Below are 26,124 nucleotides of genomic sequence, written 5' to 3' on the forward strand. Positions count from 1 at the left end.
CTTCTCTCCACTGTCCAGCCCTCCTCGCCATGTTAAGTAACTCTTTTAATTAGAATCTTGGATATTCGGCCAGATGCAGTGGCTGACTGACGCCTGTAATCCCAGGACTTTGGGAGGCTGAGGCAGGCACATTGCTTGAGCTCAGGAGTTTAAGACCAGCCTGGGCAACAAGTTGAAAGCCCATCTCTACAAAAAATACAAAAATTAGTCAGGTGTGGTTGTGGCACAGGCCTGTGGTCCCAGCTACTTGAGAGGCTGAGGTGGGGATCACCTGAGCCCAGGAGGGCAGTGCTGCAGTGAGCCAAGAGTGCACTACAGCACTCTAGCCTGGGTAACAGGGCGAGACTCTGTCTCAAAAAATAAAAGAATCTTGGATATCCATGCAGTGTTTATTTATGTGAACACAAATAAATACACAAAGTTTATCATAGGATATATGCTGTTCTATGCTTTGCTCTTTTTACTGAACACATATTGCAGATCTTTCCATTTGAATGCATAGAAGGCTTTTTCATCCTTTCTTCAGCGGCACAGTATTCCACTGTGCAAACCTTCCATGGTTTAGTCCACAGCCTGCCACTTGGGTTGCTCTCAGTCTTCTGATGTTACAAACAAGACCCCAGGGACTAACTTCCTCCACTGGGCACATGCCTGGAAGTGGGATTACTAGGTCAATGGGTACATGTAGTAAACCTTTGGTAGGTATATTGACGTAGTCCCCATTTCATGTGTTCTATCATCATTTGGAACTCCAACCAGGAAGGTGTGTGAATGATGGTTGACCTACAGCCTCCCCAACAGGATTTGCCAAATATTTGAATTTTTGCTAACTTGATAGTTGGGGAATGGCATCTCGATATAGTAAGAGTGAATTTCTCTTCTTATAAGTGTGTTTGAAGGCCATTTGAGTTGTATCTTGTTCCTTGATCATTTTTTATTCCGTTGTTGCTCTTTTACTTCTCAGTTTATAAAGTTGTGTATGTATTAAGGAGAATAACTCTTTGGGATACATTTTGCAATCTTTTTCATTTTGTTATTTGTTTTAAGTTTCCTCGGTTTGCAGAAGTTTTTGAAATTTAACTTTCCTTGGTTTGCAGAAGTTTTTGAAATTTATGTGTATATAAATGTCATATATATAAAACTATATATAAATTTCATATATAACGATATATGTCCTATATATGTACATTACATATATATAAATTTGTCATATATACATTTCATATATAACCTTTTATGTAATATGAATATTGCACAAAGAAAAACAGTTACTTCTCACTCTCATAAGAAATGATTTTGTGTGAGTATGTACTGTCCTTGTCTTTGTCTGTAGTACCATTGTAATTAACAGATGGGTTTTATGCTTACTTTTCACCTACCAAAATTATACCAAAAGGCTATTGGTTAATCCTACAAAATGTCATTCTATAACATATTCTTCCTTTTTTTATTTATTTATTTTTTCTTCTTTTTTTTTTTTGAGACAGAGTCTTGCTCAGTTGCTCAGGCTGGAGTGCAGTGGCACGATCTCGGCTCACTGCAAGCTCCGCCTCCCGGGTTTACGCCATTCTCCTGCCTCAGCCTCCCAAGTAGCTGGGACTACAGGCGCCTGCCACTACACCCGGCTATTTTTTTTTTTTTTTTGTATTTTTAGTAGAGACGGGGTTTCACCTTGTTAGCCAGGATGGTCTTGATCTCCTGACCTCGTGATCCGCCCATCTCGGCCTCCCAAAGTGCTGGGATTACAGGCATGAGCCACCGCGCCCGGCCTCTTCTTTTTTTTTTTTTTAACTGGTCTGATATGCCTTTGAAAATATTATATTCATGCACTTACAGCTTTTTAATATTATAGACAATGCTGTAATCCACATTTTCATGCCTGCAATTATTTGTTCAATGGATGAAATTCCCAGAAATTGGACTTCTTGATCAGGGATTTAAAAAATTTTAAGTTCCTTGGTAAATATCACATATTGCCTCTCAAAAGTGTTATTTCATTGTATGTTACCATTAGCCATGTTTATTGCTTTCTCTAAGACTATAACCAAGTTATTACAATGTTTTTAAATGTTCAGTTGATTTTATAGGTGGAAAATAAGCCCTATCATTCTCCACATGAGTAAAGAAGGATGCAGAGAGCTTAGGAGATGTGCCAGGATCCCAGGGCTGGCAGAAGGCAGACCCAGGGCTGGAAGCCAGGCCTCCTTGTTCCCAGGGAGGGAAAGCTGCATATGCCTTTTGAGTTAACCCCACGGAAGCACAGGCAACCGGACATGGTTCTTTTGAACATTTTAACATCAATTCACTGGGACCAAATCAACACTGAGCAGCTGTATTCAGTGTTTAATGCACATTTTAATTTCAGTGCAGAGAGGATCACACCTCATTAGTAGCCACTCAGTAAATATTTACTTTCTACATGTAGTACATTATACCAAATAGTTGATGTTACATGGGCCTAAAATGATCCCTGTTACTAGGAAGCTTCTGGTGCAGGAGAGGTGGTAAACCTTTTATTGCTGTTACAAGAGCTTTCTCCAAGGCAGCAAGCTTTAGAGTGTCCATTAAACTTTACTGACCAATTTTTATGGAGCACCTCCTGTGTGCTTGCACTGTTGTAAATTCTTGGGATAGAATAGTGAACCAAGCAAATAAAAACTACTGCCCTCATGGGGTGTCTATTCTGGAATGACAAAAAGAACATAAACAAGAGAACTAAGTTATACAGTAGACAGTACTAAGCCTATTGTTTTGAGGAGGACATGAAAGCATAGATGGTAGCGAGTGTCAGCGGGGAGCTGTTGGGGAGTTTGCATTGAAGATACGTCACTCTGGAGTCACTGGAAGTTTCCGTCTGGGAGACATCTCTTGAAATAGTGTCCTTGGTGGGTATGTGGTCAGCCGGTGAACCCACTCCTCATCCTCAACAGGGGCGAGTAGACCAGGAGAGGAGAGGAGGTGTGGGCACCCTCATGAGGTAAGGGTGCCTGTGGTCCTGCATAGTCCTGGAGGACTTGGACTTACTTCTTTCTGGAATGACAGGAAGCTCCTAACAGGACTTTATGTGTCAAAGGCATACGATAGCCTGTGAATGTGGAAAACATGGTTGCATATGGTGGGTTCTATTGTTTTTGGTGCTGTAATTTTACATTAATGATGCTCAAGTGACCAAGGACTTGTACTGTCTTAAGAGCACATAGTCCCATTAGGCCTATTGTCATTTCAACAAGATCCTTCCTGGGAACAGACTTCTAGACAGCCCATGTCTGTTGTTTGTGACTGGGGCCTCCAAGCTCAGGGACACCTTATAAAGGTTCCAAGGGTAAAAACCCAAGTTTGAACGTGGGGCTGGAAATAATTACTCCATACAGACTTGTGTTATTATGGGTATTCCCAGCAGGAATGGTTCCCGCCTTGAAGACTGTTCCCAGGTTGCTGGGGTTTTCTTGGGAATAATTTGAAGTTGGCATCTCTGTTTCCCTCCAGGAGAGGTTGCATCAGTTTATGCGGTGACGTTCAAGTCCCTCGAGGTTGGACTCAGAACCAAGCTGAATGCTCAGGAAACAAGTGGGCTGGTTCTGCAGTCTGAGCCTGGACCCTGTCTGTTCGTAGGCTTTCCTTCTCTCTTTGTGAATATTCTCTTTAGGAGAAAGCTCTCTTTCTGCACCTGTGGGGATCATCACCACCATGTCAGAACTAATTCTGAGTAAGTTCTGTGGTTTGTTTTTATAGCTAACAGTTTCCCATTGTTGTCCAGCAAAGGGATGGAGCATTGGATGGGTGAGGATTGGCTTCCAGGAGAAAGGGTGGCATGAAGGGTTCACAGTCCTACAGTGACCACATATCTCTACCCAACTTCTGGGCTGCCTCTCTGTCTCATGAGCTCATCTGCACTTGGTGGTCTCTGCAGCCAGCGTCAGAAAGTAGAGAGATAGGGACAGCCTTGTGGGTTTCCTGAGTGCCTATTGGAGTCTGAGTTCTAGAATAGTGGGTGAGGGGCTGGGACAGAGGCTGCGCCTTGTGGATCTGAGGGATGTTGGACAGAAATGTCTCTTCTGAATGAGTGGGAGGCGCTGCTGTGGGTTGATCCTGAGCCTGTGGTCTTCAGTCTTGGCCGAGGCTGTAGGGATCATGCAGACTTCCTCACAGAGGGGGTAGGAGATGCAGATGAGATGAGATATTTTTTTCCTGGTTATTAGGACAGGCAGTCTCCAGCACTGGCTGTGAAGGAGGCAGAGGTGCTTTCTGTGTAATTATGACTGGGGAAGTTGAGCACTGGATTTATCTCTGCATCCTAGCCAACTAAATGCTCTGCCATTGCCATTGTTAAACCAAAGGCCTATTTAATACCTAGAGGACTCTGTGATGAAACAGACATTCTTCTCAGGTGTGAAAAGTTAAAAGAAATCATTGGCTTTTTTTTTTTTTTTTTTCTTGAGGGTGGCTTCTTTAGTATTTCTAAAGGTGAAACAATCAGATTTGCAATTACATCTTTGGTGGGGGACCAGAAGTTATTGTTTATGAATGAGCCTTCCAGGCTCCACAGAAGCCTCCAGGATGATGTGTACCTGAAAAGAATGTGGGGTTTGTAAGTCAAGAGACTTAGGTTTAAGTTCTGAATTTGCCACTTATTACCCAGGGACTTTGGACAAATTGTGCATCCCTCTTAAACCTCAGTTCTTAATTTGTTACATGAAGATAATTGAGTTAATGTATTAGTTCATTTTCACACTGCTGTAATGATACTACCTGAGACTGAGTAATTTGTAAACAAAAGAGGTTTAATTGAATCAGTTCCGCATGGCTGGGAAGGCCTCAGGAAACTCGCAATTATGGCTGAAGGTGAAGGGGAAGCAGGCACCTTCTTCACAAGGAGGTAGGAGAGAGAACACACGCAAAGGAAACTGCCACTTTTAAACCATCAGATCTCATGAGAACTCCCTCACTATCATGAGAACAGCCTGGGGGAAACTGCTGCCATGATCCAGTCACCTCCCACCAGGTCCGTTGTCCCTCAACATGTGACGATTACAATTTGACATGAGGATTTGGGTGAGGACACAGAGCTAACCCATGTCATTCTGCCCCAGCCTCTCCCAAATATCATGTCCTTTTCACATTTCAAAACCAATCATCCTTTCCAACAGTCCTCTGGAGTCTTAACTCATTCCAGCATTAACCCAAAAGTCCAAGTCCAAAGTCTCATCTGAGACAAGGTAAGTCCCTTCCACCTAAGAGCCTGTAAAATCACAAGCCAGTTAGTTACTTCTAAGATATAATGGGGGTACAGGGATTGAGTAAATGTTCCCATTCCAAATAGGAGAACTTGGCCAAAACAAGGGGGCCAGAGGCCCCCATGCCAGTCTGAAATCTGGCCAGGCAGTCATTAAATCTTAAAGCTCCAAAATCACTTTTGATTCTATGTTTCAAATCCTGGGCATGGTGGTGCAAGGGGTGGGCTCTCACGGCCTTGGGCAGCTCTGCCTCTGTGGCTCTGCAGGGTATAACCCCTGCAGCTGCTTTCACAGGCTGGCATTGAGCACCTGCAGCTTTTCCAGGTGCCCAGTGCAAGCTGTTGGTGGATCTACCTTTCTGTGATCTGGAGGACAGTGGCCCTCTTCTCACAGCTCCACTGGGCAGTGCCACAGTGGGAACCCTGTGTGGGGGCTCCAATCCCACGTTTCCCTTCCACATTGCCCATGGAGATTCTCCATGAAGGCTCTGGCCTGCAGCAGACTTCTGCCTGGACATCCAAGCAATTCCATACATCCTCTGAAATCGAGGTGGAGGCTTCCTAAGCTTACCTCTTGCCTTATGCTCACCCACAGGCACAACACCACGTGGAAGCTGCCAAGGCTTAGGGCTTGCACCCTCTGAAGCAATGCCCTGAGCTGTACCTTGGCTTCTTTTAGCCACAGCTGTAGCAGCTGGAACCCAGGGTGCCATGTCCCAAGGCTGCACAGAGCAGCTGAGGCCTGGGCCTGGCCGCAAAACCAATTTTCCCTTCTACACCTCCAGGCCTGTGATGGGAGGGGTTGCCTTGAAGGTCTCTGACATGCCCTGGAGACATTTTCTCCCATTGTCTTAGTGATTAACATTCTGCTCCTCGTTACTTATGCAAATTTCTGCAGCCAGCTTGAATTTCTCCCCAGAAAATGGGTTTTTCTTTTTTTCCACATGATTGGGCTGCAAATTTTCTAAACTTTTGTCTCTGCTTTTTTTTTTTTTTTTTTAAACGTAAGTTCCAATTTCAAATCATCTCTTTGTGAATGCATATAACTGTGTGCTTTCAGGAAAAGCCAGGTCGCATCTCGATGCTTTGCTGCTTAGAAATTTCCTCTGCCAGATACGTTAATTATCTCTCAAAGTTCCACAGATCTCTAGGGCAGGGGGAAAATGCCACCAGTCTCTTTACTAAAGCATAGTAAGTGTGACCTTGGGTCCAGTTCCCATTAAGTTCCTCGTCTCCATCTGAGACCATCTCAGCCTGGACTTCACTGTCCATATCACTATCAGCATGTTGGTCAAAGCCATTCAACAAGTATCTAGGAAGTTCCAAACTTTCCTACATCTTCCTGTCTTATTCTGATCCTTCCAAACTGTCCCAACTCTGCCTGTTACCCAGTTCTAAAATTGTTTCCACATTTCCAGGTTATCTTCATAGCAGTGTGCCACTCCTGGTACCAATTTTCTGTATTAGTCTGTTTTCACACTGCTATAAAGATACTACCTGAGGTGGGGTAATTTATGAAGAAAAAAGGTTTAATTCATTCACAGTTCCCCATGAGGCTGGGGAGGTCTCAGGAAACTTACAACCATGGCAGAAGGCAAAAGGGAAGTAGACACCTTCTTCACAAGGCGTCAGGAGAGAGAGGGTGCACGAGGGAAACTGCTGCTTTTAAAACAACTGGATCTCGTGAGAACCCTGTTATCACCACAACAGCATGGGGGAAACCACCCCCATGATCCAGTCACCTCCCACCAGGTCTGTTCATCGATGTGGGGATTACAATTCGAGATGAGATTTGGGTGGGGACACAGAGCCATATCTTATCATTGACTTCACATGAGTGGCAAAATATAAAGTAGAATACAGAATAGAGATATTAGTAAACCTTGTAGCTACTCGTAAGTGTGGTGTAATGTGCTGTGTGTCATTATGTGATCAGAAGATGGATGCATTAGATACATGGGGACTTCTTTATTTGATCAATGGAGGGAAAGCGCCTGTCACATTGACTTGGCTCCATGGTTGTCGAAGAAGAATTGCCCTCTTCACACCAAGGAGGGAGTCATTGCCTGATTCACGCTAGTATTTTCTTCTTCCTAGATAACTAGGCAGTAAAGAAAATAACAAACTATAGCAATTATTTGTATTTGAATAGATTTTTTAAAACACTTGGATGATAAAACTGAGTCCCTGATGCAGCTTAACTTTTTTCCTTCGGGGAAAAACAACAAATACATAAGCCTAGGTCAAGTATGTCAGAGAATGGCTGTGGAGTGAAAGGAAGAGGCTCAAGGGAGAAAGTGGTGAGAGCCCTGGCTGTGCCTGTAGCAGTCAGACAGTCGAGAAAGTGGCAACTTCATGGATTCTGGGCCAGTGTGCATTGGAGAACATCAAGCTTGGTAACATTATTATCACAGTCATCATCCTGCTGCAGTAACATTGGGATTCTTCAGGTTTCTGTGCTTGTTTTCTAAAAAGAGGGATCTTTTAATCATTCTCACACCTTTAGTACATTGGAAAATAGCTGAGGCCCCGTGAAATGGAATGCCACAGCTTCTGCCTAGCGGCTTATGATTTACTTGTGATTCCCAGTGAGCTCTGGCTGTACCTAAAGGTAGAAATAAGAATGTGCAGAGAGCCTAGGAAAGGCTTTTGTCCTAGAGGTGCTACAGTTTCCAGGTCTGTGAATACCCCACGTGTTCTTTGGTGGCATTTGCCGGCCTCTCCCGTGCTTGTGCTGCGGGCTGTCAGATGTTACTGCTTCCTTTGCTAAAGATACCACCTCCATTACCAGGAGGACACAGTGTTTGCAAGTCTCCTTCCTAGTGTGAGCTGCTCGGCATGCTTTAAGTGGTAGAAGGGGAATTTAAAAGCTCCGGTTTTCTTTTCTATAAGAAGTCTTCTGGAAACTGTGTGTGCCCTGGGCCCTCTCCCTGGCTCCATGCTGTTGTCTTTCTAGAACAATCCCTGGGGGACTGTGGATCTCTGTGAGCTCAGGTTCTAAGAGGGGACAGTGCTGTCTTGCCCTACAGCCTTTTTATCTGGTAGTGGGGTTTACAGACAGCATCACGCCTGTGGCCATCTTAACTCACTGGATGGAGCCCAAATCGCTAGTCCTGTCTCTTCTTTCTGATGGCAGAGGATGCTAGAGGGCTACTTATTCTTATGCAGATCTTAAGTGACACTTTCAGGATGCAGGTGGCTGCAGTCCATTGCTTTGGTCCTGACCTCTCACGCAGTCTCCTAGAGGATTTCTGGCAGGAGTTTCCTGACTGTTTGTGAGCCTCGTTCCGGAATCCTCCTGTGTGGACCCCCACTGTGTCTGTCTACCTTATAGCAAAGGAGAGGCTGAGGCTCAGGGGGCCTCGGTGTTCCCAAAGCCATGCAAGCAAATGATGATGACCCTCCTGACGTCACCACAGAAGTGCTCCTCCCCAGACGCCACAGATGGCAGCTCCGTCCTGCTGCCTACATAGGGCAGAAGCCTCGGAACCACCCTTGGCTCCTCTCTTTCTCCCACGCCGATCTTGAGGCTCCACATTCTGAGCAGCTTCTTTTTCAAAGTATAGCCTGAATGTGACTACTTGCCATCAGCCCTGTTTGTCACTGGGCCACGTTGGACAATCCCCCATCTTGTCCCTGGATGGTTGCAGTCACCTCCCAGTGGGCCACTGGGCTCTGCATTTTCCTTGGTGCATCGGGATCTCAGTGCACAATGTCAGCCCCAGCTCCCTCTCCCTGCCTCATTGTTCCACTGAGCCTGCACAGTTAACAAGCTGTGTATCTTACTGATTTATCTATTTTCTGTATCCCCGCTAGAGTATAAGTTTCTCGAGGGTGGGAATGTCTGCCTGTTCTGTTCACTGTTCACGTTTCCAGCAAGGAGAGCACTGCCTGCAACCAAGTTTCTTTTTTCTTTCCTTTTTTTTCCCCCAAGACGGAGTTTTGCTCTGCCACTCAGGATGGAGTGCAGTGGCGCCATCTCAGCTCACTGCAACCTCCGCCTCCCAGGTTCAGGCAATTCTTCTGCCTCAGCCTCCCGAGTAGCTGGGATTACAGGCTCCCACCACCACCACATCCGGCTAATTTTTGTATTTTTAGTAGAGACGGGGTTTCACCATGTTGGCCAGGCTGGTCTCGAACACCTGACCTCATGATCCACCTGCCTCGGCCTCCCAAAGTGCTGGGATTACAGGCGTAAGCCACCGCGCCCTGCCCCAAGTTTCTTGAATGATTGGAAGGATGTCTCTGCCTTTTGTTGTAGCGTGTGGGAATAACTGTTTACTTTTAACTCGTGTTTTATTCATCTTAATAGCATTGCTATACACTGGGAAAATAGGAGTGCATAAGTGTGTTTAGGTTTTCCTGATCATGCAGATCCTGAATATTCCCAACCTTTAGGACTTAATGTGGTCGTGACATGCTGCCTCCAGCACCCAAGGCCAGGATCATTTTCCTCTCTTTGTTATTTCATACCGTGCATGGGGTCCACTCGCGCACCCCGCTGGGTTTTGTCTCCAGAGTCTGCAGATATGTTTGCCTCCCTCGCTGGAAGTGTAAAGTAGCTGTTATCACCCCATAGAGTTCATTGTTTTAGTTTATTCCTCTCTTTCAGTGTTTCCCATGTTCTCTTCTGTTCACTGACCAGTTACTAGAAAGCAAAGACAAAATCAAAATAAACTTCACATAAGAAATACAGGACTTGGTGGAACAGGAAATCTTCTCTATGTATTTGAAATACATAATGTTCTGGGCAGATGGTCAAATAAAGCTGTGGCCTAATACTGATAAATGAAAGGTGATTCCGTGGGACTCCTCCAGGTTTCTTTGAACAGATTTAGTGCCATTTGCATGTTTTCATTCATCTCCCTCCCCCGACCTTTTTTTTTTTTTTTTTAACAATGAGAAGATCATCAAAGGCAGCTGCTTTAGGGAAAAGGGGCTTTGATTATTATTATTATTAGACAGTGCTCCCTGGGTGGCCATTCTGCCCCGGTTGCTTTTGTAATCCCTTCTCTAGAATAGTATTTAGAACTTTCTAGGAACCTAATTCTGGTTTGCTCGATAACTGATAATGAGTAAGTGGAAGCATTAGGGGCTTGTAAATGTTAGAATAAGAGATGGAGGGACCTCTGGAGTTGGAATTGCAGGTGAGTTCCTAGGAAGGTGGACGTGGAAGGTTTAGATGGTTTATCAGACGGAACACAACTCGAGCCACAGGTGTAACATGCGCTCTGAAGTTGATCTGTATCAATGGGGTTTTCAAATCGGAAAGCATGTGTTATCTCCATCACCCTCTTACTTCGAGATCGGTTCTCCTCCCTGTGTGGAAGAGGCCTCTCACTGAGGAGCAGAGTCACAGGTTTTCACGTGGGAAGAAGGAGTGAAGGCTGCACAGGTTTAGAGAAAGGACGGCTTAGAGACTTCCGGAAGCCAGCTCTCCCAGTGAGCATCCTTGGGTTGTAGATGAGGCCACTGTTCCATGAAGGTACAGTGACAGCCTCAGGGTCACATGGTCAGTCATTCCCAAAGCTCGCAATAAAACCCAGGTTTTTAAAAAAAAGCTTACAGAGGCCCATTTCCACCCGATTTCCTCCTCCCTGCTCCGTTACCTCCATTATGTCTTCTTCCATTAACTCAAGGGATTGGCAAGATCCAAACCCAGAAATTTCCCAGGCTTGTTGCTTAGCAACAAGGTTTTTGTTTGGGGCCTTGAAGGAGACCGCCATTGTGCCCGACCTGCCCCTGTGTCGAGCTGGCCAGAGGCCTGTTCCTAAGCCACCCTTGAGATCAGCAAGTACTGACCTGAAGGAACTGAAGAAACTGCAGATGACCAAGTAGACGAGTCTGCCACACCCCACAGTGGCTCTGGCTTGTTGTTTAATAGAGTATGATTAAGATCACTTCAGGGCAGGGAACTGGGTGGCCCACTGCTATTCAAGGTTTATCATAGATGTCCATATATATCTCTCCTGCTGCTTTTTCTTTGTGTTCTGTCTGACAAAGAGAGAGAGAGAGAGAGAGAATGACTATGTCCCTAGCAAAAATTTTGCAATAAAACGTTAAGGGTAGTTCTTTATCTGATGGAAGGAAGTGGGGTTGGGGTGAGGGGCAGGGTTGCTGTGACTTCTTAGCAAATCCCTAAACAGCTCAGAAGGAGGGAATTGTCTCCAAAAAGAAGGAGGGATGATCCAAACATCCCCCCTTCAACTCTAAAATTTAATGAGTTGATGTTTGATTTTGATGGCATTGCTCTCTGGTAGCTGAAGTGTAATGTTTATCTGGGCAAATACATTAGTGTTGAAATAATAGGCCCTTTGTGTCTTCCTCTGCATCTCATTCCCGGATGGGGGTCAGAACGCGTGGCTGAGTCTGGGGCCCTCTGTGGGAAACCAGCCATCATGTTGAAGCCACCGAGAAACGTTTAAGTTTGTGTGTGGAATGTTTTATCAGCGCTCTGGGGAATGGCTGAATCAATTGTTTTGGTCTTAGAAATAAAGAAGGAGCTTCCTGTCATGAATAGCAGTTGTTTTCCAAGCCAAGTGGCCTGCAAGAGAGGCTGCCTCCAGAAGCTGGTCTGCAGATCTGCGGGGGCCGGGAAGGAGGTGTCTCGGGGCCACACCCGGGGCAGTGTTGGGTGCTTCTCTAAGGTCGTTTTCAGCAGGGTTTCTGGGGGGTGTGTGTTTGTGTGTGTGCGTGTGTGTGTGTGTGTGTGTGTGTCCCTGTCAGATCACAGTTCCGTCCTCTCTGTGGCCTGCTGTGGGACGTGCAGACTTAAGAACACTTTGATGGGTGGAGAGAGAAACACAGGGCTCTGCGTGGAGGTCGCCTGGCCTACGAAAGAAAACAGTTCCGTGTAAGTAGACTTTCTGCTCACCGACCCTGTATGTTTTAGTGTCCAGTTATGGATGCCGTCCTCTGCAGTTGAGGTGCTCCCAGTGGCCGGCCCTTCACCGTCACTTGCAGGTGCAGGTAAAGGTAGAAGGCAGAAAGCACCCACGACCTCCACTTGGTGCCAGGCTGTGGCTGTTTCTCCAGTGAATCTATCTCCATCTGGCCCTGTGCTCAGAAGGTGGGCGCCCTTCCTCTGGTCCCTGGGTTCTTCCTTATTGATTGTGTCTGTTCTTCTCTGTACTCCTGCAAAATCTTCATTTAGGGAAATCTGTTATATTGAAATGACTAAGAGCAGCTTTCTTTCTTTTTTTGTATTTCTTACAAAGCTTTAATGCTATGCAGTAGTGCTTGAGAAAGTGTTTTATGGGCTCCTTGGGCCCTTCTGTGTACCTTTCTTGGACTGTGACGGTCTTCGTTAGCATACCAAAAACCATAAGAAGTTTAAAATGCTGAAAACTAAGCAAACTAATCTGTTTAACTGTATTTAATTTAGTGTTTCTCAGATTTTTACTGTCAAAGTGTTTCGTTTAAAAATAAACTTTTATTTTAGGGCAGTTTAGATTTAGATTTACGGATTTAGTTTTAGATTCAGATTTAGTTAGACCGTTACGGATTTAGATTTGGAAAATGACGCAGGTAGTACAGAGAGTTCCCATAAACCTCATGCCCAGCTTCTCCTGTTAACATCTTGTATTAGTTCAGTACATTTGTCACAATGTTAAACCAGTACTCTTACGTGCTTATCAACTCAAGTACCCTCTTCATTTCAGTTTTTTGAGTTTTTACCCAGGGTCCTTCTTCTGTTCCAGGTTCTCTCATTGCATTTAGGGGTCTCATCTCCTTAGATTCTTCTCCACTGGAACAGTTTCTCAGGCTTCCATTGAAGACTTTGACAGTTTTTGGTTAGGAATTTTGTAGCGTATTCTTGAATTGGGATTTATTTGATGCTCTTCTCATAAGAAGACAGGGTTTATTGGTTTTGAGAGAAAGATCCCAGAGATGAAACCTTATTCTCATCACATCCTGGGAGGGTGAGGGGTGTGGTCACCGTCAACACCACCCATGTGCACAGTCACCCCTGATGCTGTCGGGGTCACCTCACAGAGGCAGCGTTTGTCCTCTTCACACGGGTGAACTCCTTTTTCCACGCTTTTCTAAACTACACTCTTTGGAAGGAAGTCATTCTCTACGGCGCACTTCAGAATGAGGAGTTAGGTTCCACCTCCTTGAGTGTGTAGCATCTACGAAAATTATGTGGAGTTTTTCTGCCTGGGAGATGTGTCTTTTCCCCCATTTATTTATGTGCGTATGGGCTCGTGGGTATATATTTTCTATTCCGGGCGATAATTCATGCTACTCTGTTGCTCTGTTTTTTTTCAGCTACAACCACTGGGAGCTTTTTCAGTTGCCTCCTATACTGTTTGGACATCCTTCAGCTCAACTTGAATGTCCTTCCCCAGTCCTATAATCAGCTGTTTGTCCAGGGAACCCTAGTTTCGGTAACTGGAACATTGTGTTAGAATCAAGATCTGGGCACTAGATGTGCTTGTTGCAAACTGGGATGTCATTCCTTCTGTGCCCTGTCAGCTGCTAGAACAAGGAAGCATATGTATGTACACTAACCGGTGTGTGCACACAAATCTATATGTATTTCTTTATGTAGCCACCTGAATCTATATTAAGCTAAACATGAGTTCCTACTGATGATGCCAACTCTATTCCGTGACCACCCTTGCTCATCTGACACCTTCCACTCCAACAGTGAGAAACTTGGATCCCACCGTCTACCATCCCTTTACTTATTTGTTCCACTCCAGTGTAAAGGGATAGTGGCTTCAGAATTGTTAACCCATGCCCTGCAGCAGGCAGCTTCGTCATCTGGAGAGCAGTGCTCATGAACTTGGCCGTTATTATTACGGGTTCAGCCCATTGCTGAAATCATTGTGGTCAGCACCTTTCCCCCACCCGCTTTTAATACAGGTGGAAACTTTGTCACAGTCTGGATTCCGTCCTGCCATGCCTCTGACCTCCTCAATGATTGTTTTTTAAATTGCATGCATTAAGGATCACCCTTTGTAAAGTTCTGTTTTATGGGTTTTGATAAGTGCAGAATGTCACATATCTATTATTACAGTATCATACAGAATAGTTTTATTGCCCTGAAAATGCCCTGTACTCAGCCGCTCAAGCCTTCTCTGCTTTCCCAGCCCTCCCCAAGCCACCAGTAACCACTGATCTGTTTGCTGACTAGGGTTTTGCCTTTTCTGGAATGTCATATAATTAGAATCATACAGTAGGTACCCTTTTCTTAAAAAAAAAGAAAAAAAGACCTTATTTTTTTTTTACAACAGTTTTAGGTTCAAACCAAATTGAACGGATAATACAGAGTTTCCATACACCCATCCCCACATACACACAATTAGCTATTAACATCCCATACCACAGTGGCACATTTGTCACAATGAATGAATATACATTGATCAGCATTCTCTCCCAGGGTTCATAATTTCCTATGGTAGTCAGTTGGGGATGCTGTAACAGAATACCATTGACTGCGGGGCTGAAACAACAGAAATTTATTTTCTTGCAGTTCTGGAGGCTGGAAGTCTGAGAGGAGGGTGCCAGCATGCTTGAGTTCTGGTGAGGACATCCGCCTGGCTTACAGAGGCTGCCTTCTTGCTGTGTCCTCACATGGCCAAGAAACCGCATAGGAGTTCTCTCGTCCTCTTTGTGTAACTCCAGTCCTATTGTATTGTGGTCCCACCCTTATGATCTCATTTAACCTTAATTTAACCTTAATCCCTTCCTAAAGACCATATATATAATTTTTTTATATATAGCAGTGTGTATATATATAAAATGTAACATATATAATATAAATATATAACATGTATCATATATCATATAACATATATGGTATATAATATAACATATGATATATAATATAACATGATATATAACATGATATATTGTAGTTTATATAACATGTTATATATAATATAACATGATATATTGTATATAACATGTTATACATACTACTATATATGTAGAGAGAGATTGCTACACACACACACACACATATACAGATACACACACATAGATACAGATATATAGACTTCTAGATGGGCTAAATCTCCAGATACAGTCACAGTGGGGGTTAGGGCTTCCACATACAAATTTGCCAGAGGGGTAAAATTTAGTCCATAGTTCATGCTAGGTTTCACTCACCCTTAGTGTTGCACATTCTGTGGGCTTTGACAGATGGATAATGACATGTGATCACCATTACGCTTCATGCTGAATAGTTGCTCTCCCCTGAATACTCTCTGTGCTCTGCCCGATCATCTCTCCCTCTCCATGATCTCTGGTAACCCCCGATCTTTTGATCGTCCTTACAGTTTTGTCTTTTCCAGCATGTCCTAGAGTTGGAATCATTTGTGTGTAGCCTTTTCAAGTTAGCTTCTTGCATGTAGTAGTGTGCCTTTAAATTTCTTCCGTGTCTTTTCTTGGCTTGATGGCTTATTTTTTCAGTGCCGAATAATATTCCACTGCCTGGATATACCATAGTTTACCCATTCACCTGCTGAAAGACAGCTCGGTTGTTTCCAAGTTTTGGCAGTTTACGGCTGAGCGGCTATAAGCATGCGTGTGCACGTTTTCATGTGAACGTAAGTTTTTACATTAGCTGGAGACCTAGGAGTGTGATTGCTGGAAATAGCTAAGTTTTTATCATTGAGTGGGCACCATCTGCTTGTAAGGAGACGACGTCCAAGTACTTTTCTAAAGCATCATGGAACCGTACACTTGAATAAGCCAGCTCTTTTACAGCCAGCTTTCTACTCAGCCACCGTTCTCCAATTTCTGCTGCTGATGACAGCTCCAAATTATGAAGATGTAGCTTTTCCCAGCCACTGCCAATCTGTACATGCTCAAGTTAAGCCCAGGAAGCTCAGAAGCAAAACCGAAGTTGATTTGTCTTATATCTCTACAAATCCAAAAGGCTCCATCTCATTCAGCTGACGAGGATATACAGAGGAGGAGTAGCACAGTAATTGGCTGTGTCTTAGGGCCACACAGACTGTGAAGAGCCCTTTGTGTTTGTGCAGGTGACCCTAATCCTCTCCGAACCTTGGTTTACTCATTGGTAAAGTTTGAATAACAGCAAACTATCAAAGTCTCAAAGTCATTGTGCAGAGAAATGAAGTAGTATATGCAAATGATGATCACAATGTCTGATGCACATTTAACAGTCTCTCTCTCTCATACATATATATGTGTGTGTGTGTGTGTGTGTGTAATTGTTGTTATAATTATGGAATATCTGCAGTGATCACTGTCCAGAGGCTAGAACATAGTTCTTACTCTTGGATAATGTATCATCAAGTTGAGGAGATAAATTCCCACATCTGTCAGACTTTGAAAGCCACACTTACCCAGAAAGACTGGTGAGCTGGTAGACTTCCAAAGCCACACTTACCCAGAAGAAATGAGAGTTACTATGAGAGTCTGGCCCAGGGCCTTGTAGACATGACAGCTGAGTGTTGGTATTGTTGAAGAACGGTGCACTTGGTGGGCTTCAGCCCACACAGACTTGAGTCAGACGGACTTGGGTGGAAATGCTGTTGAGTGGAATGATACAGACCAGTGGTTCTGGGGCTTCATTGTGCATCACAGTCCCCGCCAGGCTCATGGAAACGGATCACTGTGCCGCCCCACCCACCTCCCCGGAGTTTCTGTTTTAATGAGTCTGGGTTGGAGCCCAACCAGTTACATTCCAGCAAGTTCTCAGGTGATGCTGATGCTGCTGTTCAGAGAGCACTGCTCAAGAAGCCTCATGGACCACACACAGCAGAGACCCAGAGAAAGGGGAGACAGCTGAGAGATGTGGGAAATCAGAAGGGATGTCACCCAGCACCAGGACTGATGCTGGGTGTGAAGGGTTTGCAGGATGTGGAGAAGGGGTAAGGAAGGAAAAGGGAGTTAGGCTGTGGAGGAAACATGAGAGTGTCCCAGGCAACTGGAGGAGAGCAGGGACTTGCTGGAGGAAGGCATGAAAGTAAGAGGTGGATGACGACTGGCTGGCAGCTGCCTACCTTTCCCAGTTTTGCTTTGAAGGAGTAAAGGTGGGAAGAATAGGGGCCTACAGAGGTCCATAGCCCTGGGGCTCAGACATGGGATAGTTTTGGCCAAAGAACCACCGTGGACCTTACATGAATCTGCCGAATCTCTCCACAATGGACGATTTTCTCTTCCAGCTCTCTCTCATCCTTGTGTCCACACCTCTTTCATCACAAGGCACAATCCTTTGCACAGCCTCAGTTATGCTTAATAAGTAAATTGCCTTATACAGATTTGAATTGCTTAAATTGAATAATACTTATAATTGACCAGATGTTCCTAAAACAGTTTGCCATTTCATATGACTTGACATTCACATTAGGAAAACAAAGACTCTGCTTTCTTTTATTGTGCATTGTGATTCTCTTAGCACAATCTAATTGCAAGTTCGCAGCTGTTCACTGTTTGCAAAATCATATTAAGGCCATCCTGTGTGTAGGGAAGGTCCATGATGGGTTTAGACAATATAGACCTTTTTTTTTTTTTTTTTTTTTCTGTGAAATATATCCTGTTGTTGTCACCATTTGAATCACGATTTTGAGCACAACTGAGAGACTGTATTCTGTTGGGGAAAGAATAGTGATGTGATTCCTGGAAATGGTGATGTGACCTGCTTCAAATCCAGCTCACAGGGCTGGTGGGGGAAATGGGAGGTGAGGGCCACGGGATGACCTGTGCCCAGGGCAGGGGAAGCCACTGGGGGCCAAATAGAAATCATGGTCCAGGCAGAAAGGAAATCAGACAGATGGAGCCCTGTACGCCGTGCCAGGGGGGGTCACAACAGAGAGGCTGTAAACAGGAAAAGGAGCCCAGATCTGAAGCTGGAAGGAAAGAGAATTGTCCTGGGACCAAGCATGATGGGGCAGGGCAGAGGTCCAGGACAGAGGCTGTAACTGGCTTGTGGGACAGGGAACTGTTGACACAGGGTGGAGGCGGGGATTCAAGGGTCCTCTGTGGAGCGGTTAAGCTCTGCCCTTGGGGAATGCGTTCTCGGTGATGTCCAGGCTGGGAGCATACTGCATGGCTGACAATAAGGGAGGAGGCTTTAGGAGGTTTTGAGGTTTGATTCTTCTAAACATTTTCTCCATTGGATTGAACTTCCTAAATGACTAATTTTACCATATGATATCTCTGCCCAACAACTTATTTTATCCATTTCGTCTATGTAGGTTAAAGTCTAAGCTTGTTAACCTGACCTATTGTAATGACTTCCACTTACCAAGCTCCTAGTATCTCCCAGGAACTTGTAAATATATTACTTCTCACTCATTCTTCCAAAGTCTACATGGGTGGTGATGGTTATATAGGCTTTACCGAGGGAAAAAACAAAACAAAACAAAAACAAAAATTAAGTTCATAGAAGTTAAATTTAAGTTATGTAATTTCTTCAACGTCATATAACTAAGTATGGCTAAAAAGGCCGAGGCCCTTGGTGCTCAAACCTGTAATCCAACACTTTGGGGAGGCCGAGGCAGGCCGGATCTGGTCAGGAGATCAAGGCCATCCTGGCTAGCCGGTGAAACCCGTCTCTGCCAAAAATACAAAAACTAGCCCGAGGCTGTGATGGCTGGCGCTGTAGTCCCAGCTGCCTGCCAGGCTGAGCCAAGAAGAATGTGAGTGTAAACCGGGGCGAGGGGAGCCCAGTGAGCGAGGTCAAGCCACTGCACTGCCAGCCTGGGGCGTGAGAGCAAGACTCGATCTCAAAAAGGGTAAACCAGGTCTGGCTTGATTGGCTTGAACCCTGTATCTCTAACTCCCAACCAGCCCAACAGGGAGCTTCGCCTTTTCCCTGTGCTTTTTCAACATTAACAAAACCATGGCGCTCCCAAATCTCCAGGCCAGAGGAGCCAATTGCCAGCCACTGCCCCCTGGAAACTTTTCCAGCCCTGACAGATTTCTGCCACCTGCCCCAAGCCTCAGTGCCTGGGGTTAAGGTTCATCAAATTAATTTGAAGACTGACATTTTAAAATATAATTATCACGTTGTCCAGTGAACTTTAAGAGATATTACTTAAAAAAATTATTAAGTATTAAAACAGAAAAAAAGATACAGAGAAATAAAAAGAAAAATGTCACGGCCCAGCAGCTTAGGACCCGGAAAAACCCGTGAGAGTTTTAAAACGATGGCAATCATAAGCATAAGCATAGTCATAAAATTCAAGGTGTAGAGAAATGATCCAAATGAAAATGACCTTGGGGAGGACGCCTTGATGTCTGTACCCCCTGCAGCCGCAGAGAGCTGTGTGACGCTTCCAATTATCTCACTCCTCAGGACCCACCAGCTTGAGGTCAAATCATGATGCCTGTTTAAACTATCTTGGAAGTGCTCGCCAGTCCAGAGGAATTCGTGCCAAAGAGTCCTTTTGTAACAAGGGAGACACGTGTTTTAGACCGAGTGACTCGCAGGCATCAACTGCCCTTGGGAGAGGCCCCTCCGACTGCAGCCCACTCCTGCCCCAGACGCCGAAGGCCTGCGCAGATTCCCAGTGCAGATCCCGGGTGGCCTTCAGTCACCCCCTCAGTTGCTTGAGCTCTGATAGTCAGGGTGTCCTCCCCGGATCTGGCTCATTTCCACCTCTCATGTCCTTCCTCCCGTCTCACTGGGTCCCATCTGCTGGGTGAGCTTTCAGGGCCCTGCAGGCACTTCCTTCTGGGCCAGACGTGTCTTCTCCTCCTGGTAGAATTCTCCCTCCATATAGAATTCACCAGATGGGTGAATTCTCCCTTCTCCTTCCACGTAGAATTCACCAGGTGGGTTTTCCTAATGAAATATTCGCTCAGTGACACCCAGTGAGGTGTGAGTCACAAAACTTGAGAAAGGAATGATAAATTTTTTTTTTGTTTTAAGTTAGGACAGCTCCTTGACCCTGGGAATAAGCTCCTCGAATGACAGTAAGTCCCACACCTCCCTGCGGCGTGCAGCGGCATCTTCACATTCTCTGACTGCTAAGCAATGGCTGAATCAGGAGACATCACAGGGGAGGGGAGTGGATTTGTTGGGGTCCTCTAGAGGGGCAGAACTAATAAGATAGATGTTTATGTAAAGGGGAGTTTATTAGGCAGTGTTGACTCACACGATCACAAGGTAAGCCCCCCCCCAATAGGCTGTCCGCAAGCTGAGGAGCAAGGAAGCCAGTCCAAGTCCCAAAACCTCCAAAGTAGGGAACTGACAGTGCAGCCTTCAGTCTGTGGTCGAAGGTCCAGGAGTCCCAGAGCTGAAGAACTTGGAGTCCGATGTTCGAGGGCGGAAAGCCCCGCACAGGAGAACAACGGAGGCCAGAAGATTCAGGCAGTCTAGTCTTTCCACGTTTTCCTGCCTGCTTTTTATTCTGGCTGCTCTGGCAGCTGGTTAGCTGGTGGCCACCTTGACTGAGGTGGGTCTGCCTCTCCCAGTCCACTGACTCAAATGTTCATCTCCTCTGGCAACACCCTCGCAGACACACCAGGAACAAGACTTTGCATCCTTCAGTCCAATCAAGTTGGCACTCAGTATTAACCATCACAGGGAGGAAGGGATTTTCCTGAGCACTTTCTGTGTGCAGCTGACCCCTTTTATGATCTCGCATCATCCTCAGAACACCTCTGTGAGAGGGGATTATTAGCCCCATCGTGTGGATGAGCCAACTGAGGCTGAGAATGGTTAGGGAACCGTGCTGCTTGTGGGCAGAGGGAGTTTGGAAATAGAGTTCTCTCTGATCACAAAGCACAGCATTGGTTCTGCCCCTCCAGGGGGCCCTTGTGCCCTGTCTTCTGGTGAAAGATGCTACAACATTTCTTCCTTCTGTTGGATGTCTATCTCCTTTCCAGCTGCCCTGAAAACTCAGACCTCACAACCCCAACCAAGCCCTGCTGCTCTGACCCTTCCACCCGGGCTTGTCCTGATATTCACAACGTCTTTAACACTGGAGAACAGTTAAATCCAAGCAATATGTATTTTAGCAAAAGCTTCTTTTCCAAGATGGCTGAGGTTTTGCCCTCCTGGGTTAGCAGCCTGGTTGGCAGATGTCTTAATAAAATGCACATCAGTGGGAGGAAGAGAAGGATGGGTGTGTGGGTGAGTTCTTTGCCATTTTGAGGGCAGACATGAAAGTTACTATCAGAATGGTAAGGGAGCCACTCACAGACCCAAGGCAGGCACCCCTGGTTAAAATTTCTCAGAGCTTGGCAGGCCGACGTGGGCGGATCAGGAGGTCAGGAGATTGAGACCATCCTGGCTAACATGGTGAAACCCCATCTCTACTAAAAAAACAAAATTAGCCTGGCGTGGTGGCACTTGCCACCCAGCTACTTGGGAGGCTGAGGAAAGAGAATCGCTTGAACCCAGGAGGTGGAGGTTGCAGTGAGCTGAGATCGCACCACTGTACTCCCACCTGGGCGACAGAGTGAGATTTCATCTCAAAAAAAAAAAAAAAAAAAAAAAATTCTCAGAGCATCCAAATGCTCTAGGCCCCACCAGCAGTCGGTTGGCCACCGCCCTGGGTCCCAGCTACAGCCAGGAGATGTGACCCCTGCCACGGAGCAGGTGGATGCCAGGGGTGGGGAGGTCTGACCTTCCATGCTTCTCTCGTTTCAGACTGTTCTGCGATGACCACAGCAAGGTACCGGCCCACCTGGGACCTGGCCCTCGACCCGCTGGTGTCTTGCAAGCTCTGTCTTGGGGAGTACCCAGTGGAGCAGATGACAACCATAGCCCAGTGCCAATGCATCTTCTGTACTCTGGTTGGTCTTTTTGGATAAAATACATGTTGCATTGATTTTAGGATGAGCTTTTTGCTTTCATTTGCAGAGACACTAGGCAAACCTTTGGACTAAATTCTGCCTGACAGTGGAGTCTTCTTGTTGAGGCCTTCACACAGTTCTTGGAAGAATTATTCTGTTCGTCAGGCAGGCTCCCAGAGTGGAAGATTTCCATTACAGTTGCTTGTGGTGCAAAAGCAATCAGTTAAACAGAATTTTAGAAGCTCGTGATAACAATTCACAAAACTTAACATAGCGCATATTCTCCTTGCTACACAGCAAAAGCTTCCACACCTTATATCAAATGTATTTTGATAGTCACAGGTCTGAAGTTACGGCAGTGCTAACCTAGTGATTGTGTGTAGTTAGAATATTCCGTCCTCAGTGTCATCTTTCCCTGACTTAGTGCTAAACTACAATATAGATATTTTAAAATCACATTTAATATTTATTATGATGTAGCCAACATTCTTTTGGGGCCAGATGATCCTTCAGGGCTTAATGAATGTGGGGACTTCTAAGTCAAGAATTTGGGGTGTGGGTCAAACTCAAACCCCAGATTTTATCTATTGGAAAAGATAAATGAGTGTGTGAGGTTTACTCACAGTTAATCTCATTGAATTTTGCATGTTTTTTCAGTCCATTTGAGGAATGAGAAAAGAAAATGAGGCATAGAAGCTGGAAGTAGGACGGTAGTTGCCCGGGGTCTGCAGGGAATGGGAATGGGGAGACGTAGGTCAAAGGGTGTGAAGTTGCAGTTATATGGGTTGAATAAGTTCTAGAGACCTAATGTACGGCATGATAATTATAGTTAATCATGCTGTTTTGCATACTTGAAATCTTCTGTGAGGATAGATCTTAAGTATTCTCACTATACACACACAAATTGGTAACTACGTGAGATGATGGATATTTAATTGGCTTGATGGTTTTACAGTGTAGTATACAAAAAATGTATATCAAAACTTCACATTGTTCACTTTTAGTATAAAATGGCAGTCTTTATCAATTATAACTGAATAAAGCTGAAAAATAAAACACAATGTTTATCATTTTAAAAAGTACAGAAAAGAAAAATGAAAAACGGTCTTCAAAAAAAGAAGTTGCTTCTGAATTTAACTGCTGTTGTATGTGGATGGTGTAGACGGCTTCCCTGTGGGTTTTTCAAATGCCTGGATTATAATCTGTCACTCGAACAGTCACTGACGCGTTCATCTTTCTTGCATAGCTTTCAGACTTTATTTCATTTGTGCCTCATGATGTCCTTGGTATGTAGGCACAGCAAATATTTTTATCTTTGTTTTATAGATAAGGAGAGGGAGCTTGACAGACATTTATGTCTATGTCTTCTGTTTCTTGTTTATGCTAGATTCAGCCTTTCTTAAGGGCAGAAGAATTTCTGGCCCATTCTCTGTCCACTTAGCACCTAGTTCAGTACAGGACCCAGAAGAGCTAATCAGTAAAAGTTCACGGATTGAAATGAAGTGTATTGATCTCAGTACTGTAGTTGCCATCCAAGAAATGGTGCCTCATTAACGCGCCAGGAAGACAGCTCCAACCTGGAGGAAAGGAAGTTGCTTTTGACATGTTTCTGAGATGGAGAAGGATAGAAGGGAGATTGATCTCCGTCCTGTTAGCACCGTGAGTGGGGCTTATCGTCATTTCTAGATGGGTTAGGACGGTAGAACCCATCAAGATGAATTCAATAATCAGCTTTACACAAAATCACCTCCTCTTGCCTGAAAGGACATCTTCCCAGCTGATCGAATGGCTCCCCCTCTGCCAAAACTGCCTGTTGGGTGGAGGGGGGGGCGGCGCGTTTGCGGTCTCTGCAGTCGCCTGCCTGCTGTCAGAGGCCACAGCTTGTATTCTTACCCTTGAAATAGTTGCTTCTCCCTGGCCTTTTTGCTGAGGCCTTCATTTTTGTTATTGTTGTTTTAGTTTTCTATTTCTAGAGAATTGTAGTAAAAACAAATAAGCCACTCGAACTGAGACCAGAAGCCTAACTGAAGTCAGTGGATGTGAAGGAAGAAGCTGGCACTGTGTTCTCCGAAAGAGGCTGCTGGGGACACCAAAACACAGTGACGCTGCTGTGATTTTTTTTCACAACTATTTACCAAAATTTAAAATGTTGAAAATAGTTCCACCTCTGCCTGTAGCTCGCTGTAGCGTGAAGAGAAGGAAGCACCTGTGTGTTGAAGATTGAGAAGGGAGGAGGTGTCGGGGTGCCCTGATCTTTTCGGTGGTGCCTTTGCCTTTGTGTGGGCTGCAGGTCGCCTCAAGCTGGGGGCAGGGCATGGGGAGAAGCCGCGAGTCTGTGGCCAGAGGAGTTGTAACTGTCCTTTTCTGAGGGGTGCAGACATGGGAAGGAAGAAAATTAAGACTAAAAAGAGGCACTCTTAAAAAAAAAAACAGTTACTACAAAATTACAGTTAAGTGCTGAAGTAACTTTATCTCAAGGAGTCCAGGGCTGGAGGGAAAAGCATGGTATTTGGAGTCAGGTGTCCTGGAGCTGAAATGCCAGCTCTATTTCTGCCCTGAGCAAGCCTCGTTTACCCCATCTGTATAATGGAGGTAAAAATAGTTTACCTCGAAGTTCAAGTGGAAGAACGTGTGAAGTCATGTGGTAGGCTGTCAGCAGCCCTAGTTCTTTCTCATTTTGCTTCTAAGTTTGGGGTTAGAACTGCAGGAGTAAAAACAGAGTTTGGGCAGCTCTCCCTAAATGTCTTCTGAAGAACATTTATCTCAAGAGATGCACTCAGAAATGATTTGTGTGGTTCAGTGGGTTTGCTAACGACGGATGCCACATCCCTGCCCACATCCTCCACCACCAAGGCTTCCTGGGTGCCCAAGAGCAGGGTGAATGTACCGAGACATCTGCAGTCAAAGACGTACTGTCCGCTTCCCTGTGTTCCTTAAATGTATTTCAGCACGAAAGGGACTTGCGTAGCAATTGCTAATACGGCACTCCCCTGAAGCAGGTTCTCCAGGGCTTTCCTTGCTTGCAGGGTACCTGGTGGCTTCTTTGTGATTCTCTGGAGGTCACAAGAGCCTGTGTGTGGGGCCTGTTCACACGTTCCAGGTGCTGTGCTAGGCCTTGGGAGCTTGGGGGTGATGAGCTACCAGATATCTTAAATTGTTCCATTTGGATTAGTGTGAAATCTAACTTTTGAAGGCCAAATGTAAACCTGAACATTTGTGTGCAAAATAGTGACATGTAAGTATCACCAACAAATTCCGTGCTGGAGCACTGGCCGGAGAGAAAGGATTGTGGACACGTATTTTGAAATCAGGCTGCTATTATCTCACCATGAGGTCAATCCCATGTTCATTGTGTCAGTCGGAGATGCAACTTGTGTGTAGAGTGACCTGGGATGTTCCTCATGGGCTGAAATCTAAAATGTAGAAGATGTTTTAACTTAAAATTGGACATGTTAGAGTCATTTAGGGCTGACTTATACTTGTGCCTTTTGACAGTGACACTGAGAATGTGAATGTGGTGGTGTTGCTGGCAGAGTTGTTTGCATTCAGACAGCTGCTAGAACTAGAGATGATACTCTCATCCCAAAGGTGGGAACACGTGAAGCTGAAAAAGGGCAGTGCTGTGGTCCCATCCCAAGACCCAGGTCCCTAGTTATCTGGGAAAGTAGAAATGTCTACATTTCTGTTAGTTCTTAAAATAATAGTGTAGTGAAAGTTATTTTTTAACCATGACAAGGTTGAATAAGCCAAATAAAACATATATACACACACATATATTTTATATATATTACTTATATATATAAAATATGTATATAAATTATATAATTTTTTTTTGCTTTGAGCTAGATTTAAATCTATTCTGATACCAGCTATTTATTGGTGATTAGGAATTTTGCTATTAAAACCCAGATGACAGGATTTTGATATATAACCATGGAAAGTTGTTACTTAAAAATGTAACTTTTGGCCGGGCACAGTGGCTCACGCCTAAAATCTCAGCACTTTGGGAGGCCGAGGCAGGTGAATCATCTGAGGTCAGGAGTTCGAGAACAGCCTGGCCAACATGTTGAAACCCCGTGTCTACTAAAAATGCAAAAATTAGCCAGGCGTGGTGGCATGTGCCTGTAATCCTAGCTACCCGGGAGGCTGAGACAGGAGAATCA

General features: G+C 45.0%; 1 protein-coding gene across 13 annotated transcripts in view; it reads left to right on the forward strand.

The window, feature by feature from the left end:
* Positions 1 to 26,124, forward strand: part of RNF144A (ring finger protein 144A) — a 154,846-nt gene that overhangs the window by 56,298 nt on the left and 72,424 nt on the right. For all 13 annotated transcript variants that reach the window (XM_031654911.1, XM_031654919.1, XM_031654916.1 and 10 more), the window contains one exon: positions 21,816 to 21,961. In XM_031654911.1, the coding sequence (XP_031510771.1) occupies positions 21,827 to 21,961 (135 nt within the window). In that variant the 5' untranslated portion in view covers positions 21,816 to 21,826. Of the gene's footprint in view, positions 1 to 21,815; positions 21,962 to 26,124 lie in introns of those variants that run through there.

Source organism: Papio anubis, chromosome 14 (assembly GCF_008728515.1).
Source record: "Papio anubis isolate 15944 chromosome 14, Panubis1.0, whole genome shotgun sequence".
Classification (NCBI taxonomy): domain Eukaryota; kingdom Metazoa; phylum Chordata; class Mammalia; order Primates; family Cercopithecidae; genus Papio; species Papio anubis.